We start from the raw sequence: 14,375 nt of genomic DNA, 5'->3' as shown, positions 1-14,375 counted from the left end.
GCCGGCCCACTCCGGTCTCTCGCCCCTCAGCTCTGCGCTCCCACCAGCAGCTGAGCATCAGATGCACTGGGCAAGCGAGGCTAGTCCGGGTCCCCAGATCTGCCATGGCTCGCGCATCTCCAGACCACCTCGGGGCGCCGGGGCTGGTGGCGGGGCCGCGCCCCGGGCGCCCTCTGGCGGCTGCGCGCGGAGGCCGCGGCCGGGCGGGGAGCTGGCTCGGGGCAGGGGAGGGCCGCGGGAGGAGGAGGCGCGGGCAGGGGAGGAGAGGAAAAAGTTGCGCTGGGAAGTTTGGAAAGTTGGGAAGTGGCTGCTGCGGGCTTCGCCTCCCTCCGCGCGTGTGTGAGGGAGCGAGCGAGGGAGCGAGCGGGGAGCGAGCGAGCGCCTGCCATGCCCATCAGACCCCGCCTCGCCGCGCCCGGGCGCGGAGCTCGCCCCGACTCCCTGCGGCCCGGCCCGGCCCGGCGCGGCCCGGCGCGGCCCCGGCCCCCCGCCCCCCGCGCCGGGTCCTCCCCTCCCCCCGCCCCGGCGGCCCCAGCCCCCCGCCCGGCCCGGCTCCGCGCCGCTCTCCCGCCCTCCTCTCTCCCTCCCTCCCGGCCGCGGAGCAGCATGGCGGAGCCCGGGCAGCGGCCGCGCGGCCGCCCGCCGCCCCTCTGAGCCCGGCTCGGGGGCAGCCGGGCGCCCCAGACCCGACCCCCGCGCCCGCAGCGCCCGCCGCCGCACTTGTCCCACTGCGCGCCCCCTGGAGCGCTGCGCACCCCTGGGACTCTGTGCGCCCCGGGTCCCCAACATAACCCCAGGACCCTCGCGCGCTCGGGAGCCCGGGACTGCCCCGGGCACCTCGCGCGCCCCTGGACCCCGACGCAGCTCGGGACCTCCCCGCGCCTCGGGGCGCCCGAGCGCGCTCTCACTGCCCCCAGACTCAGCCAGCCGGGCTGCGCACCCTGGGGAGGGGGCCCCGCCCCAGAGGGTCCCCCTCTCCCAACAGACGGAGCCCCGCCCCAGAGGGACCCCCGAGTCCGGCAGGGACATCCAGCCACGCCCCAGAGGGCTCCCAGCATCCCGTAGCTGGAGCCCCGCGCTCCAGAGGAACCTCGGTGCCCAGCTGGGGACTCTCCGCCCCGCTGAGGGGGCGCCGCCCAGGAGGGTCCCCCGCGCCCCGCGGGCCCCGGCAGGATGCACGCCGCCCTGGCGGGGCCGCTGCTCGCCGCCCTCCTCACCACCGCCCGCGCCCGCCCGCAGCCCCCGCACGGAGGACAGTGCCGGCCGCCCGGATCGGTGAGCGAGCGCCTGCCTGGCCACTCTCTGGCCGCCGGGGCCGTCCAGCCCCGCGGGACGAAGACTCGGGTCCTGCCTTCCGCAGCCACCTTCGCCCACCCGTTCCACCTTCGCCCGCCTGGCGCTGCCGCGGGCACCCGTCCCTGCTTCTGCCCGGGCTGCAGCTCCGTGCCGGGAGCGGAGATGGGGGCTCCCTCGCCGGCTCCCAGGCTGTCGCTCTGAGGCTCTCCTCGACATTCCGCCCCGCCGGACGCTTCCTCTCCGTGCGCCTTTTGACCCGCTTCTTCCTCGCTTTTACCCTGTCTTTGCGCTCTGGACTCTCCCTGGACACATTTAACTGTTTCCACCACTCCTTGCCCTCCGCTCCCCTGACTTCCACCTAGTCCTTCCTCTCTCATTCTCACACTCGGCACCCCTGGCAGAGGCTTTCCTCTTTCCCCTGCTCCCCATCTCTGACCTAAGGCAGGCTTTTCCTGGAGGGGCCCCCCCCTTTACTCCCCCCCACCCCCCGCAGCACCCACTCTCCCAAGTTGCCCCATGTCACAAAAAGAAGGAAGATTCCAGAGCAGAGGAGAAGGAAGGCCAGGGTATGCTGGCCTAGCATTTCCTTGAGGGTTGAGTAATTACCAGTTCTCCTAATTTTCCTTCCAGACCAAGGAAACCCTTGACTTCCCTCAGTATCCCTCCCCCAATGCATGGGAAATCACTCTAATTGGAGCCCAGAGGACTGGGGATGGCTTGGAGGGTCCTTACCCTGCGACCTGCAGGCTGGGAGTTAGTTGACCTTGGGCAAGGTGCTTCCTGACTTGTGCCCACAGTGAGCTGGGTGGCTGGCTGGGCGCGCAGACCTAGTCTATCTCCAGTGGGCTGGGATTTTCAGTTTTTGGTTGTTAGTAAATTGATGTCCTGCTGCTTCACCCCAAGACATACTTTTCATTCGTGCTATTTAATAGAATCAGGCAGGAAAGCGTTGTGAGTTGACCTCAAGCTTGCAGGTGGTAAGTGGGCAGGTCAAGGTTTTTTTATGGATGGAAAATGGCCTTGCCTGAGAGACATGGTGGTTCCTTTCTCATGCCCTTTAACCCTTAAACTGGATCTGGGGAAATGACTGCTGTCTTCATGCCCCTCCTTCACGCACACACACACACTCACAGCTGAGGTCAGAGAAGATGGATTGGGGTAGGAGACCAGGTACATCTCTTTTAGGGAGGAGTCTAGAAAGCACTCGGAATATGTACATTTCTTGGGGCTAATTCTATGGAATCTTCCCCTCCTAAACTGGGGCCTTAAGACTTCACTTAGCCTGCAGGTTTCAAAGCATTTTCTCATCTGTGGTTTCAGCTGGTGAGGCAGAGTAGCTGACACCCCAGACCTGCCCTCCAAAAAAGAAAACTGTATCCACCCTGATGAATGGGAAGTAGCTGTTTAAATAGGTGTGCTATTTTTAATAGGTGTTCTGCTTTCAAAGTGCTCTTGGCGTGTATCTTCTAATGGTTGGATTTAAAAGTTATATGACTTCCTCCCTTCTTGCCAGAGCAGGACTCTTGATCCCCCCCTCTCCCCACCCTCCACGTGAAACCCCACCGGTAAAGGTTTGGCTTGGCCAAGCATGAATATTCTCAGGTGGCCTGGCAGTTCTTGGCATTCATGGCCAAAGCCAGTCACATTGCCTTCATTGCCTTCTTCCTTCCTGCCTGCCTGCCTGCCTTCATTGCTCCTTCCTCTGTGCCTGGCATGCCTCGAAGGGCTTCTGTATGTGTATTGTGCTTCCAAGCCCTCCCGACAACTTCTCATCCCCTCATGTTACTGATAGGGAAACTGAGTCCGTGGGCGCTCAAGGTCATACCCTGAAGGCAGACGAAGCCAGGATCTGCATGTGGGTCTTCCGGATTCTGAAATCCTTGCTCTTTACCATGGTGCCACGTCGGCCCTTATGTCCCCACATCAGTCCTGTGCTACCACCCTTAACCTTGGCTCACTCAGCTGCTGTCAGCCTCAAACTCTCCTTCTTCTCCTCCTGCAGCAGAGGGACCTGAACTCCTTCCTGTGGACTATCCGGCGTGACCCACCAGCCTACCTGTTTGGCACCATCCATGTCCCCTACACCCGCGTCTGGAACTTCATCCCAGACAATTCCAAGGCGGCCTTCCAGGCCAGCGCCCGTGTCTACTTCGAGCTGGACCTGACGGACCCCTACACCATCTCGGCCCTGGCCAGCTGCCAGCTGCTGCCGCATGGGGAGAACCTGCAGGACGTGCTGCCCCGCGAGCTCTACTGGCGCCTGAAGCGCCATCTGGACTATGTGAAGCTGATGATGCCTTCGTGGATGACACCTGCGCAGCGGGGCAAGGGGCTGTACGCCGACTACCTCTTCAATGCCATCGCCGGCAACTGGGAGCGCAAGCGGCCCGTGTGGGTGATGCTCATGGTGAACTCGCTCACGGAGACCGACGTGCGCTCCCGAGGAGTGCCCGTGCTGGACCTCTACCTGGCCCAGCAGGCCGAGAAGATGAAGAAGAGCACTGGAGCTGTGGAGCGGGTGGAGGAGCAGTGCCACCCACTCAATGGGCTCAACTTCTCTCAGGTAGGCAGGCCGCCCCCCCCCCCCAGGCGCCTTTATCTCCACGGATGGTCTTTCTCCTTGGGCAGCCAAAGCCCTGCCCCCATAGGGAGAGAGGCTTTGGGGGCCATGGGGCAGGCCTCCTGCTGCTTTTGTGGTGGTATGAGGGTGAGTGGTATGAGCTGGAATTGGGGCTTGGGTGTTTTTCTCAGTCTCTGTGGTGTTACCTGTTGGGGATATACACCCCCACCTGCTGTGCTTGCCTGAGCAGAAGGAATTCCCTGGGAGCATCAGCCTAATGACAAACAAGAAGAGGGAGGTGCAAGTTTGCTTCTGGCTTTCTGAGGCCCTGGTCTCAAGGGCTGGAGGCTGTTGGGAGGCTGCTGTGTGGGCACCTCCTGGCGGCAGCACATCTGGGGAGAGGAATCAGCGGGTGCACGGTCCGTGGGGCTGGGCACACAGTTAATGTAGTGGACCCGGTATCTGAGTAGCACTGGTTTGCGGTTGCCCCATTTCCAGGCCTTTGCAAAACTCCAGGCAACCCTTGGACTGCCTGCCTAGACTGGGAGACAGTCAGCAAGGGTAGTTTTGGGGTTAACAATTTCAGAGAAGTCTGTTTCCTTAAAAGTTGACAGTTCTGATTTCTGAACCTCAGGAGTGGGAGCAGGGAGAAAGGGCTGGAGGGGCGCTTAGGAGGTTTAAAGTCTCCGATTGCCAGAGACTTGATCCAGCAAACTGTCATTAAAAAGCTCTGTCTCCGTGGGCAGAGGTCACTAGCAACTCACTGGCCCCAAACTCAACTCTGAGGCCCTGGGAACAATGAGTTCACATCTGTGCCTTGAGACCGGCTGTCAATCCCAGGATGGGGACTCTGAGCCAGGCTGGTGGCTCCTGCAAGGAGGCCCCAAGCAGGGCTTGGGCTGGTGCCCTGAGTGAGGCGTGGTCCCTGAGCCCTGCTCTTCCTTTAAGGAGACAACCCCATAAATTGGCCGGGCTGGAAAGTCTACCACTGGGACCAGACCTGTTTGCTGCTCCGGGGATGTTGCAAGCTCTTCACCAGGGAAACCACGGCAGAAACTGATCCCCCTTCAGAGATCTCTGGCTTTTGTTTTTCCAGGGGAAATGCAATATTGTCCCCAGGGAGGTAAGAAGCCAGATTGATTGGCCGGCCAAATGAAAGGCTGGTTTGTCGGTTCTCCTGCTGGCTCTCCCATAATTGTGGCGTCCTTACCCAGAGGGCCCCGGTGGCAGGAATATTGGGGCAGTTAGTCACGCCCCGCGGGGTTCTGACGACGCCTGACTCCTTCTCCACGGGGGAAAATCCTGTGCATTCTCTGGCTCTGGCTGATTCCTCTGAACATACCGGCTCTCTCCCTCTGAAGTGACTTTTCCCTGGCCGGCCTCGGTGCTGATATTATCTGTGTGGGGCTCCCCGGTGCTCACCGCCCAACTCATTTTGGAGGCAGATTTGTGGGAGGGCCCTCTGTTCGGGGCCTCGATATCTTTTTTAAGTTAGGGAAGTGGGTTCCACCATCACTCTCAACACCCTCTTTGTACCAACCACAGAAGAATCGGACGGGGCCCGAAGGGAGCACACCGACCCTCCGGTTACACAGCCCCTGGCTTTAGTCTGTCTCTCTTAAAACAACAAAACTATCTTTCTTCGGGGTCTGGAAACACTGCTGTTCAACTGAGTGATGGTTTTGGTGGGTTGAAAACATTTGCTGGGAAGTGTATGAGGTTATGTTTTAGGAAAAGTTTCTGAGAACCATTCATCGGCCAGCAAGGAGCCCGCTGACAGTCTCCAAAGCCCACATTTGAAGATCAAACAGACTCAAATCTCCAGTTTCAAAAATGTGCCCACCCCATCACCAGCCTGGGCTGCTCTTAAAATTGTTTTGGGGTGCATCTCCTTGAGAGGGCTATAGGAAGCAAGTCCAGAACAAGCGATACAGGACCTCATCTACACACCCTCACCACCTGCCAGAGCGGCCAACCCCACCAATTTGTCCCATTATCATTTTGGAGTCAGGCGGTGAAATCGCTCCTCCGGTCTCTTGGGCAGCCAGGGGCTAATTGGGAATGGTGGGCTACCAGCACCTGGACGGATGGGGTGGTTAGGGATCCCCAACCCCAAAGCCAGAAATGCAATAGCCTCAGTAAAACTGTATGCACGCGTGCACAGTTTGATATGAACATCTGTGATGCATTATTGTACCGAAATATCTGTTAAGTGCATCAGATTTTTATTTTTTCTTTCCTCTCAGCATTACTGTTATTGCAAAATATTTGGGGGGGGGTTGCAATGAGAGAGGAAGGCGGGAAAAAGAAGCCTTAAAAGAGTGTTTTTTTGTTCAGACCTGGGATTTTTGTTTTCATTTTCATATTACTCAAATTGTTGTATTTTCTTCTGGGCAGAAATACCACATTTTCCCTTGTTAAGTGGAGAAAGAAAGCTTACATTTTGGGATTCCATTGGCTGGAGGAGCCACTGAAAAAATTTCTTCTACCTTTGCAACAGCTTGGAAGGGCAAGTTTATTGGCCATGGTCTCTAATTTTAACATTAACTGAGGATGATAGACCCAGCATCACCCTGTTATGTGACCTGGGGCAGGTCAGTTGCCCTCTCTGGGCCTTGTTTTTCCCATCTGTGAAATGAGACCCTGGGATTAGGTCATCTTTCAAGCCCCTTCCAGCCCCGACATTCCTTGGGATGGGTATAATCAATTCCATGTGCTAGGCACCCTGCAGGAGACTCCCATGCTTTTCCATTTTGTTGGATTCTCACAACCTGTGGCTTTCTAAGGTGGGCACTCAGAAGGGTTGGAGGACTTGCCCAAGGTCATATGGCTAATGAGGAACAGAGTCGGTCTGCTTGACTCTAAATGAAAGATGCTTTTCCCCCTGCTCCACACTGACTTTCTATAGGGTAGGTATTTCATGTTCTTCTGTCAGTCTTCTTTCTTCCCTTGAGGACTTCAAATTTTACTTCTTAGAGAATTTATACTTAGACGTTTTTTCCTTTGGCTCTAGGGCTTGTATGGAATTGGAGAAGACATGTCCACTAAGATTTCCAGTGTGTTACAGGCAGCTCAGCATTGTGGGCTGAGAGATAAAAAGATTTACTTCTAGATTTCAGTCCCAGCTCTGACACTAAACCCAAGGACTTGTTTATAAACTTTGGTTTCCCCATCTCTCAGATGGGAGACTAGTGACCAGATTTATGAGACATGCAAGAACACTACCTTCAGGAGGCCTTGTGCTTGGAAAAGAATCTGGGTCACCAGCTCTAGGGCAGGGAAAGTAGAGGCTGCCTGGGAAGCATCAGGTCTGCCCTGTTGGCACCCTCCCTCAGCGGCCATGTCCACTGACCATCTGCTATTAAACAAAGTAGAGCTGGGGTAATAAGAGGATGGCAGCCCCTGCCTTTAGCGGCCTGGGATGCCTGAACCTTGGCTCCAGACCTGTGACAGTCTTGGGACCTGCAGATTTTAATCAGCACTGTGGGCTGCCTGCAGGGACAGGGACTGACCGCCACCAACTCACTGGGCTGGTTAGGAGACCTCCTTTCCCCTCTAGAGGTCCTCAGTCCTCCCCCACCTGCACAGTGAAGGAAGGTGCTGAAGGAGAAGACTGACTTTTGTGGTTCTCCGAGGCATTAAGAAAACGAGGGCCCTGCCATCCTGTGCTTGGCAGGGTTTAATAAGCATGCTGGAGTGGCCATTGCCCATCCAGAGTGCCCATCCAGGCTGGACACTTGGCCATGATGGCCAAGGCATTCAAACCGTTGTAAAGTTCTCCAGGCTCCTCGGTGGGAAGTCAGAGACCGCAGAATCCTCATTTATGACCTCTGTCTCTGTACAGGGTGCTACATTACACCTCAAAAGTGTATCCCATCGAGCCTTAGGGAGCTGTGACAAGTCATCTCGTATCTCTTTTACAGACAGTAAATTGAGGCTTCAAAAGAATAAGACCTTTGGCAGCGATTACATGACCAAGCCAAGTGGACTCAGGAGTCTACCTCTGTGTTTGTCAGGCACCTGTGAGATGAATTAATTTTTAATAGTCAGATTACATTATATGGTGACTTGTGTGTATGTGTGGGGGCAGGGAGGGAGATTAAGTTCTTACTAAAAAAAAAAAAAAATGTCTGGAGAGATCATTGGAAAGTGCTGAAACGGTTTCTCCCTGATTAGTAAATTGGATCTGGCTGTGATTCTAAAATAAGAGTTCCCAAAGCCATCCCGGGAACCAGCTGCCTCCTTGGAATGCTTCCCCAGCTTTCTGAGACTGTTGTGAAGAAGAGCATCCCCTAACCCATGCCAACCAGGCACTGTTGAATAAAGAAGGGCTGCCTTGATTTGTTGTCAGAGCTCCTTTAGCCACACCCTGAGGAGTCAGCAGCACACATCAGGCATTTTGGAGAATGCCTGCCTGAGTGAATGAATGAAGGATCGAAAACCATGACATGACCTGTCCTGCCTCCCAGCCATCCAGCACTATTGAATGAATGAATGAATGAATGAATGAATGAATGAATGAATGAATGAAGGGAACTGTGTAGGTCACAGCGAAGAGCCCCCTCCTTGAATTCTAATAGCTGCCACCTTCCTCCAGGGACACCACTAGCCCTGCCTCCCTCCTTCCTCCCTTGCCTGTGACTTTGGACTGGTCCTTTTCCCTTTCTGACTGAGGTTGCCGCTGTGTCCCTGAAAAGTGTTGGGCTAGATTTCCAGGGTCAGTCCAGGTCTGACTACTCTGGTGCTTATCTTCTGCCCCACATCTTGGAGGCCCTGGGCCATCCCACCCTGAGATTTTGAGCCTGAGTTATCAGCCATCGGGAGAGGCTGGCAGGCTTGTCTCTGGCAGGCTGCTGCTGCTACCTACTTGTCTGGCAGCCTGCTGGTTCCGGTGGGTGATCCTGCTGCCTCTTTCTCTGCCAGTCTACAGAGTGGAGAGAGAGCCCCAGCCTGTCGCAGCATGGTCCGCTGGACACCTGCCCAGGCTTGGATCCTCTCTTTCCTCAGGACTCCTCTCCCTCACTTGCTTTCTTACTCATTCAAGCACAGCATCCACTGTGTGGGGCCCCTGTGGTGCTGGAGAGAGCCCTGAGGAAGGTTTAACCTGTGAAAAGTTCACGGTCTTGGCCTCTATTGGGTGTTTCCGCCCTTCACGGCTGTGGAAACTGAGGCACGGAGCACCTGGCATTAGTGTCTCCGGTGTCCTTGTTCTCCACATTCACCTCGAGACCCTCTTCTTCTTCCCTTCTCCTGTTGCATACTCCCATCTTTGAGAACCCTGCTCTCATACGCACAGAGTGGCCACTTTGGTGGCCTTCCACTCTCTCTGAGCCTGCACCACAGCCACTGCGGCACCCACCGCTGGTTCCTCGAGTTCACAGCCCTTGTCCTTGCTTGTGGCACCCTGTAGGATCTGTGTGCCCTGGTCAGCGTGAAGGATCAGGTGCCTTACCCTAGGCAGCTGGGCACCCCCTCCAGGACCTCAGGCCAGCCACTGTTGGTCACTGTGGGATTAACACACAGGCTGGCCCAGGCCGCACCTTGTAACTCCAGACCCTGCGCTAGGAACTGGGCTTCCGGCTCCACCTCCTGCTGCGGCCTGCCACACCCACTGTCTCTCACACCCAGCCCCGGCACTGTGGTCAGGAGCTGTTCAGCAAATGTCTGTCACGTGATGCGGAGTCCCTCAGGGGACCTTCTAGCTCTGACCCTCAGCATGTGTCATCCCAGATTCTTTCTGTGCCCTGAGAGCTGTTTGCAAAGAGCCCCTGCTGGCGCAGCAGGCTCAGCTGATCTTTCTGACCTGGTTAACCTCAGACTTTAATGTTTAATATATTATCCCAGCATAGAGCAAAAAACAAATGCAGAAGTAGGCACGCAGCTCAGGTGTCTCTGCTGGAGGAGAGTGAGGCCAGAGAGCCTGAGGTGACCAAGAGGGCTGCAGATATTCGAGTCTCAGAATCAGAAGTCCGTAGTAAGAAAATCACCAGCTTTCCAGAATATCCGAATCACGGTTGAGACTCGGAGGCTCAGGGAATCTAAGAATGGTGAAATCTTAGAACATGAGGCTCAGAGGCATTTTTGGACTCGAAGAATCTTCACGTCGTGAAATCCTACCCTCTTAACTTTGAAGAATTTTCAGCACATAGACACAGATTTCTAAACTCGGGGAGTTGGAAGGGACCAGCTCACAAGAATTCCAAGAAGCCCCATCTGCAAACACATTGCTCCCCTTCCTGCAGCCCATCCGCCAGTCAACCTCAAGCCAAGGCGAGAACGCCTGAGCAGCGGCAAAGCACTTTGTGAGGGAGATAAAATGGGAGCGTGCCTTTGTTAATAGTTCCCATTTGGACATCTCTGGAAGCCAGGAAGGGGTCGCCTGGTAATGCAGCTTTCTGAGGGAGGAAACTGAAGAATTCGACAAGCGCGCAGCCTGCCAGCCCGGCTGCCGACGTTCTTTTCCCCCCTCAAGTTTGCTTCTAAATATTATCCACTTCACTCCCTTTTATCTCCCATCACTGGCTCTCTGTCCGCCCACTTAATCCACAGGCAGCTGGTGGCCCAGCCTTCAGTTCTGCTCAGCCGCTGCCAAGCCGTCTCGCCGAGCAGCTCCTCCAGGATCCACAGGCTTTTAAATCTGTGCAGTATATCCGCTGGAACACAAAACTGTTGCCCCAATCTTGGAAAGGCTGTTGCTTGTCCTGGGCCCCCTCCCTCTTCAGGAATTTCCTCCTTTTTTTCTTTTCCTCTGAATCCTGTGAGATCTCCAAGGCTCAATCCAAAGCCGTGCCTCCTCCAGGAAGTCTTCCCAGAGTATTCCTAAGGTTCATCTGCTTGGGAACCTGGTCCATGGCTTTCCTCAATGACTCATTTACATATATTTTTCTCTGTGGGATTTTTTTATGGCAATTGATTTTTTTTAGCACTTACATATTATACTTTATATTATAATCATTACCAAAGCAGTCTTTCCTGGTAGATCCAGATTTAAAACCTAGCTCAAAATATGCTTTTAGTTGATGATAAAGTTGGACTGAATGTGCTGCAGTTATGGAGTTGGGGCTTTGTGTTGTGTTTGGTGGTTGGGATGCTGGCAGCAGGGTTGCTAAAAAGGGACTGCATCTTGCCCTCCATATTCACAAAAGCCTTCACACTTCCCACCTGAGGTGTGCAGATGAGCTAATGTTGCCGGCATCTTTGGTCAGGACTTTAACTCCCATGGGTCCCAGGTCCCTGTTGGGTTTATCTCTTTCATCCTGGAACATTTTGTTGTGTTGGACGCCAGACCAGAGCATCATCTGTTACTTGCAAACAAAGGCCTCTTTTTTTCTTTCTCTTTTTTTACCAGATCACAGCACACATGAGCTACTCTAAGCTAACCCTCTCCCCTCTGCCCCCCCTACATGCACTTTATTTTCATTTTTAAATGTTTAATTTTTTCTGTTACTCGCTGAGTTGGTTTTGAGCTCCAGCGATGCCAACCTGTCCTTGTTCTCCCCCCTCACGCGATCCCTGTCGTGGCCCATGCCTTCGCTCTCACTGCCCTCTGCCTGACTTCCATCTTGCAGCTTTGTAGTCTGGCCAGCTCATACTCCTCTGAAGTGGTGAGTTCTTGAGCACCGTCCATTTTGAAAGCCTGGACTCTTTAAACAAATGCCTTTTGGCAGACAGACTTTTGTCTGAGGTCCCCATATTGGATGACCCCAGTGGGTTGATGCCACCTGATCATAACTCAGCAGGTGGAGTTTAAGTGCAGTGATGTGGCTGCTTTTTAGCTTTGCATTTTAAAATAATTGGTGGGTGTCTTGCTCTGTTTGAACTCCTATTACAGAATCCACAGACTTAGTGGCCTAAACAACAGAAATTTACTTTTTCGTAGTGCTGGAGGCTGGAGAGCTGAGATCAGGGTATCAGCATGGTAGGGTTCTGGCGAGAGCCTGCTTCTTTGCCTGCAGACAGTGCTTTCCCACTGTATTCTCACAGTGTCCTGGCCCCTCTGTTGCCACTGTGACTGTTGAGCTCAGAAAGGTAAGGAAGTTTGCTTCTGGCCACTCAGGGGTTCTGGGGTCCCAGAATCCCAGTAGCTCCCCTGGATCTCCAACTGAGTGATTGCAGCATCCACTGAATTATGGGACATTTTTGAGCCCTAGACCACCCTCTGTTGATATTGAGATGCAGCTTGAGGAGTGATGGGTTGGTCATGGCATAGGTAAATGGAGATACTTTGGGACCTCGGTGATAGTGATGCTTGATCCTTGGGTTTGACTTTGATTGAGATGTTCAGTTGACCTAGCACTGCACAATGCTCATAGCCTGCTAGTGGTCTTGCAGTGATTTTTTATTATTCTGCATCCATCTGTATAGTTTATTGTAGATGTGGTGAGAAAGAAATTCAGGATTCTTAATGGAGACCTGGCAGGTTGAATAGGATTGTGGACCCTGGACATGGGACCAGAAAGGATTAAGGTGGGAAGGAGACTGCTATGTAAAAGTGCTAAATGGGAAAATGTAGTGAATCTGCAAGGAATAGTTTTTCTACCCTTCCCTTCTTTAGCTTTATTGTTGCTGTTCCTATCCAGCTTCTTACAGATCCATTGGTATTTAGTGCCTGTTAGGTACTAGACCTCAGTTTATCACAGTAAATTCCTAAACAGTCCTGAAAGGTAAGTATTATTTTCCCTATTGTGAAGAATTCGAGACTAAAAATCAAAACTACCATGAGATACCATCTCACACCAGTGAGAATGGCACATATTAAAAAAACTAGCAACAACAAATGTTGGCGAGGTTGTGGAGAAAAAGGAACTCTCCTGCACTGTTGGTGGGAGTGCAAACTGGTTCAACCACTATGGAGAGCTGTGTGGAGATTTCTGGACCTTCTAAACATAGAGCTTCCAGATGATCCAGCAATTCCACTCCTAGGTATTTACCCAAAGGACACAGAAACATCAATTCCAAAGAACACCTGTACCCCTATGTTTATAGCAGCACTATTTACAATAGCTAAGCTATGGAAGCAACCCAAATGCCCAAAAATATATGACTGGATCAAGAAGATGTGGTACATATACACCATGGAATATTACTCAGCATTCAAAAAAGATAAACACATGAAGTTTGCAGCAACAGGGATGGAGCTAGAAGGGATCATGCTCAGCGAAATAAGTCAGAAAGAAAAAGAAAAATACCGGATGGTCTCACTCATAGCAGGAATTTAGAAAACCTAAATAAGAGACCAGGAAAAAGACTAATCAATACAAAGTATAAATCAAAATCAACAAGCAACTATAAACCAGAGACACACTACAGGGGGTGGGGAGAGGGAGGGGCGGGGAAAGGAAGGACTAGAGTCAAAAGAAGGGGGGGTGCAATTGTATGGGGAATATAGCCAAAATGAGAATGCATACATTGTGCAAAGATGAAAAAAGATGTAAGAATTATATAAAATAAAATTTTTAAATTAAAAAAAAGAATTCAAGGCTAAGCATTTTGTGCAAACTGATGGAGCAAGGATTTTTATTTAGAGTTTTTGGTATCTTTAGAGATAAACTGGAGTAGAAATCCCAGCTACTCCACATTGGCTGGGTCTGTTCCTACATCTGCAAAAATGGGGCTCCCAGTGGTATTTAGTCCTTGGGGTGTTGTGAGGAGTCAGTGGGATAATGCATATAAACCACGTAGCTGAGTGCTGGGCGTGCGTAGGAAGTGATGGATGTTAACTGGTGGTTTACGTGGTGGTCATTTTAATTGTTATTGTTGGCCCATTTGTCACTGTGTCTTGAGGTGAAGCCCATCCACAGTGAAGAAGGCATGTGATCCCTTAGTCTCACTGAGCATGGGCCAGAGCAGGGCTGGGTGTTGGGTTGGCCTCATTGGAACCCAGTGGCCTGGCGTGTGGTTATTTTTTCTGACCATCAGCGGTATGTAATGTCTGACCATATTTGCTCAGGTCTGGCGTCCAGTGAGCTCCCACCACTCCCTGGCGTGGGGCACATCAGAAGGAGAGATCGAAAACTTTTGACTGGAGACTCCATTCTGAGGCTCAGCACTGCCACTGGTTACAGGGCTCCCTGGGCAGTCCCCTCTCGGAGTGTTCTTCCTCCGGGATGCAGGGGCAGGTTGGCTGTTAATAGCAGCAACTCCGAGTTCTGGGGAGAATCAAGGGAGAAAGCCTGGGAAGGACTTTACTAGCCCTCCAAAGCTCTCTGCACAGTGGCATCTCTTCCGTGTGCAGGTGTTTTTCCTCTTCTCTTTCCCCCAAAGAGAAATATCCTACAAATCTCTGCCACTTGAATTAGTTACTATTAAACTGTTCCTCCATTCACTCATTCCTTCGCTTAGCAAGCTCTGCTGGGAAATGCCATATGCCACACTCAGTTCCAGGTTCTGGGGGTGCAAAGATGAATATGGGGGTGGTCGGGGAAGGAAGAGTGGAAAGACCTGAGAAAGGGAGATTCACAGTAGAGTGCTGGATGTGGTTCTAGTCCTTTCCATGTACTTTTCCTCACCACAGTTTCTC

General features: G+C 53.1%; 1 protein-coding gene across 1 annotated transcript in view; it reads left to right on the top strand.

The window, feature by feature from the left end:
* Positions 1-1,173: 1,173 nt before the first annotated feature.
* Positions 1,174-14,375, top strand: part of TRABD2B (TraB domain containing 2B) — a 192,460-nt gene continuing 179,258 nt past the window's right edge. Inside the window, exons 1-2 of the mRNA XM_054691515.1 lie at positions 1,174-1,275; positions 3,299-3,859. Of these exons, the coding sequence (XP_054547490.1) occupies positions 1,174-1,275; positions 3,299-3,859 (663 nt within the window). The remainder of the gene's footprint in view (positions 1,276-3,298; positions 3,860-14,375) is intronic.

This window comes from Talpa occidentalis, unplaced genomic scaffold (assembly GCF_014898055.3).
Source record: "Talpa occidentalis isolate TD23 unplaced genomic scaffold, MPIMG_talOcc4v2.1 talOcc4.9, whole genome shotgun sequence".
Taxonomy (NCBI): Eukaryota; Metazoa; Chordata; class Mammalia; order Eulipotyphla; family Talpidae; genus Talpa; species Talpa occidentalis.
The sequence above is the reverse complement of the archived record's forward strand: the minus strand, read 5'-3'. Positions and strand labels throughout refer to the sequence as shown.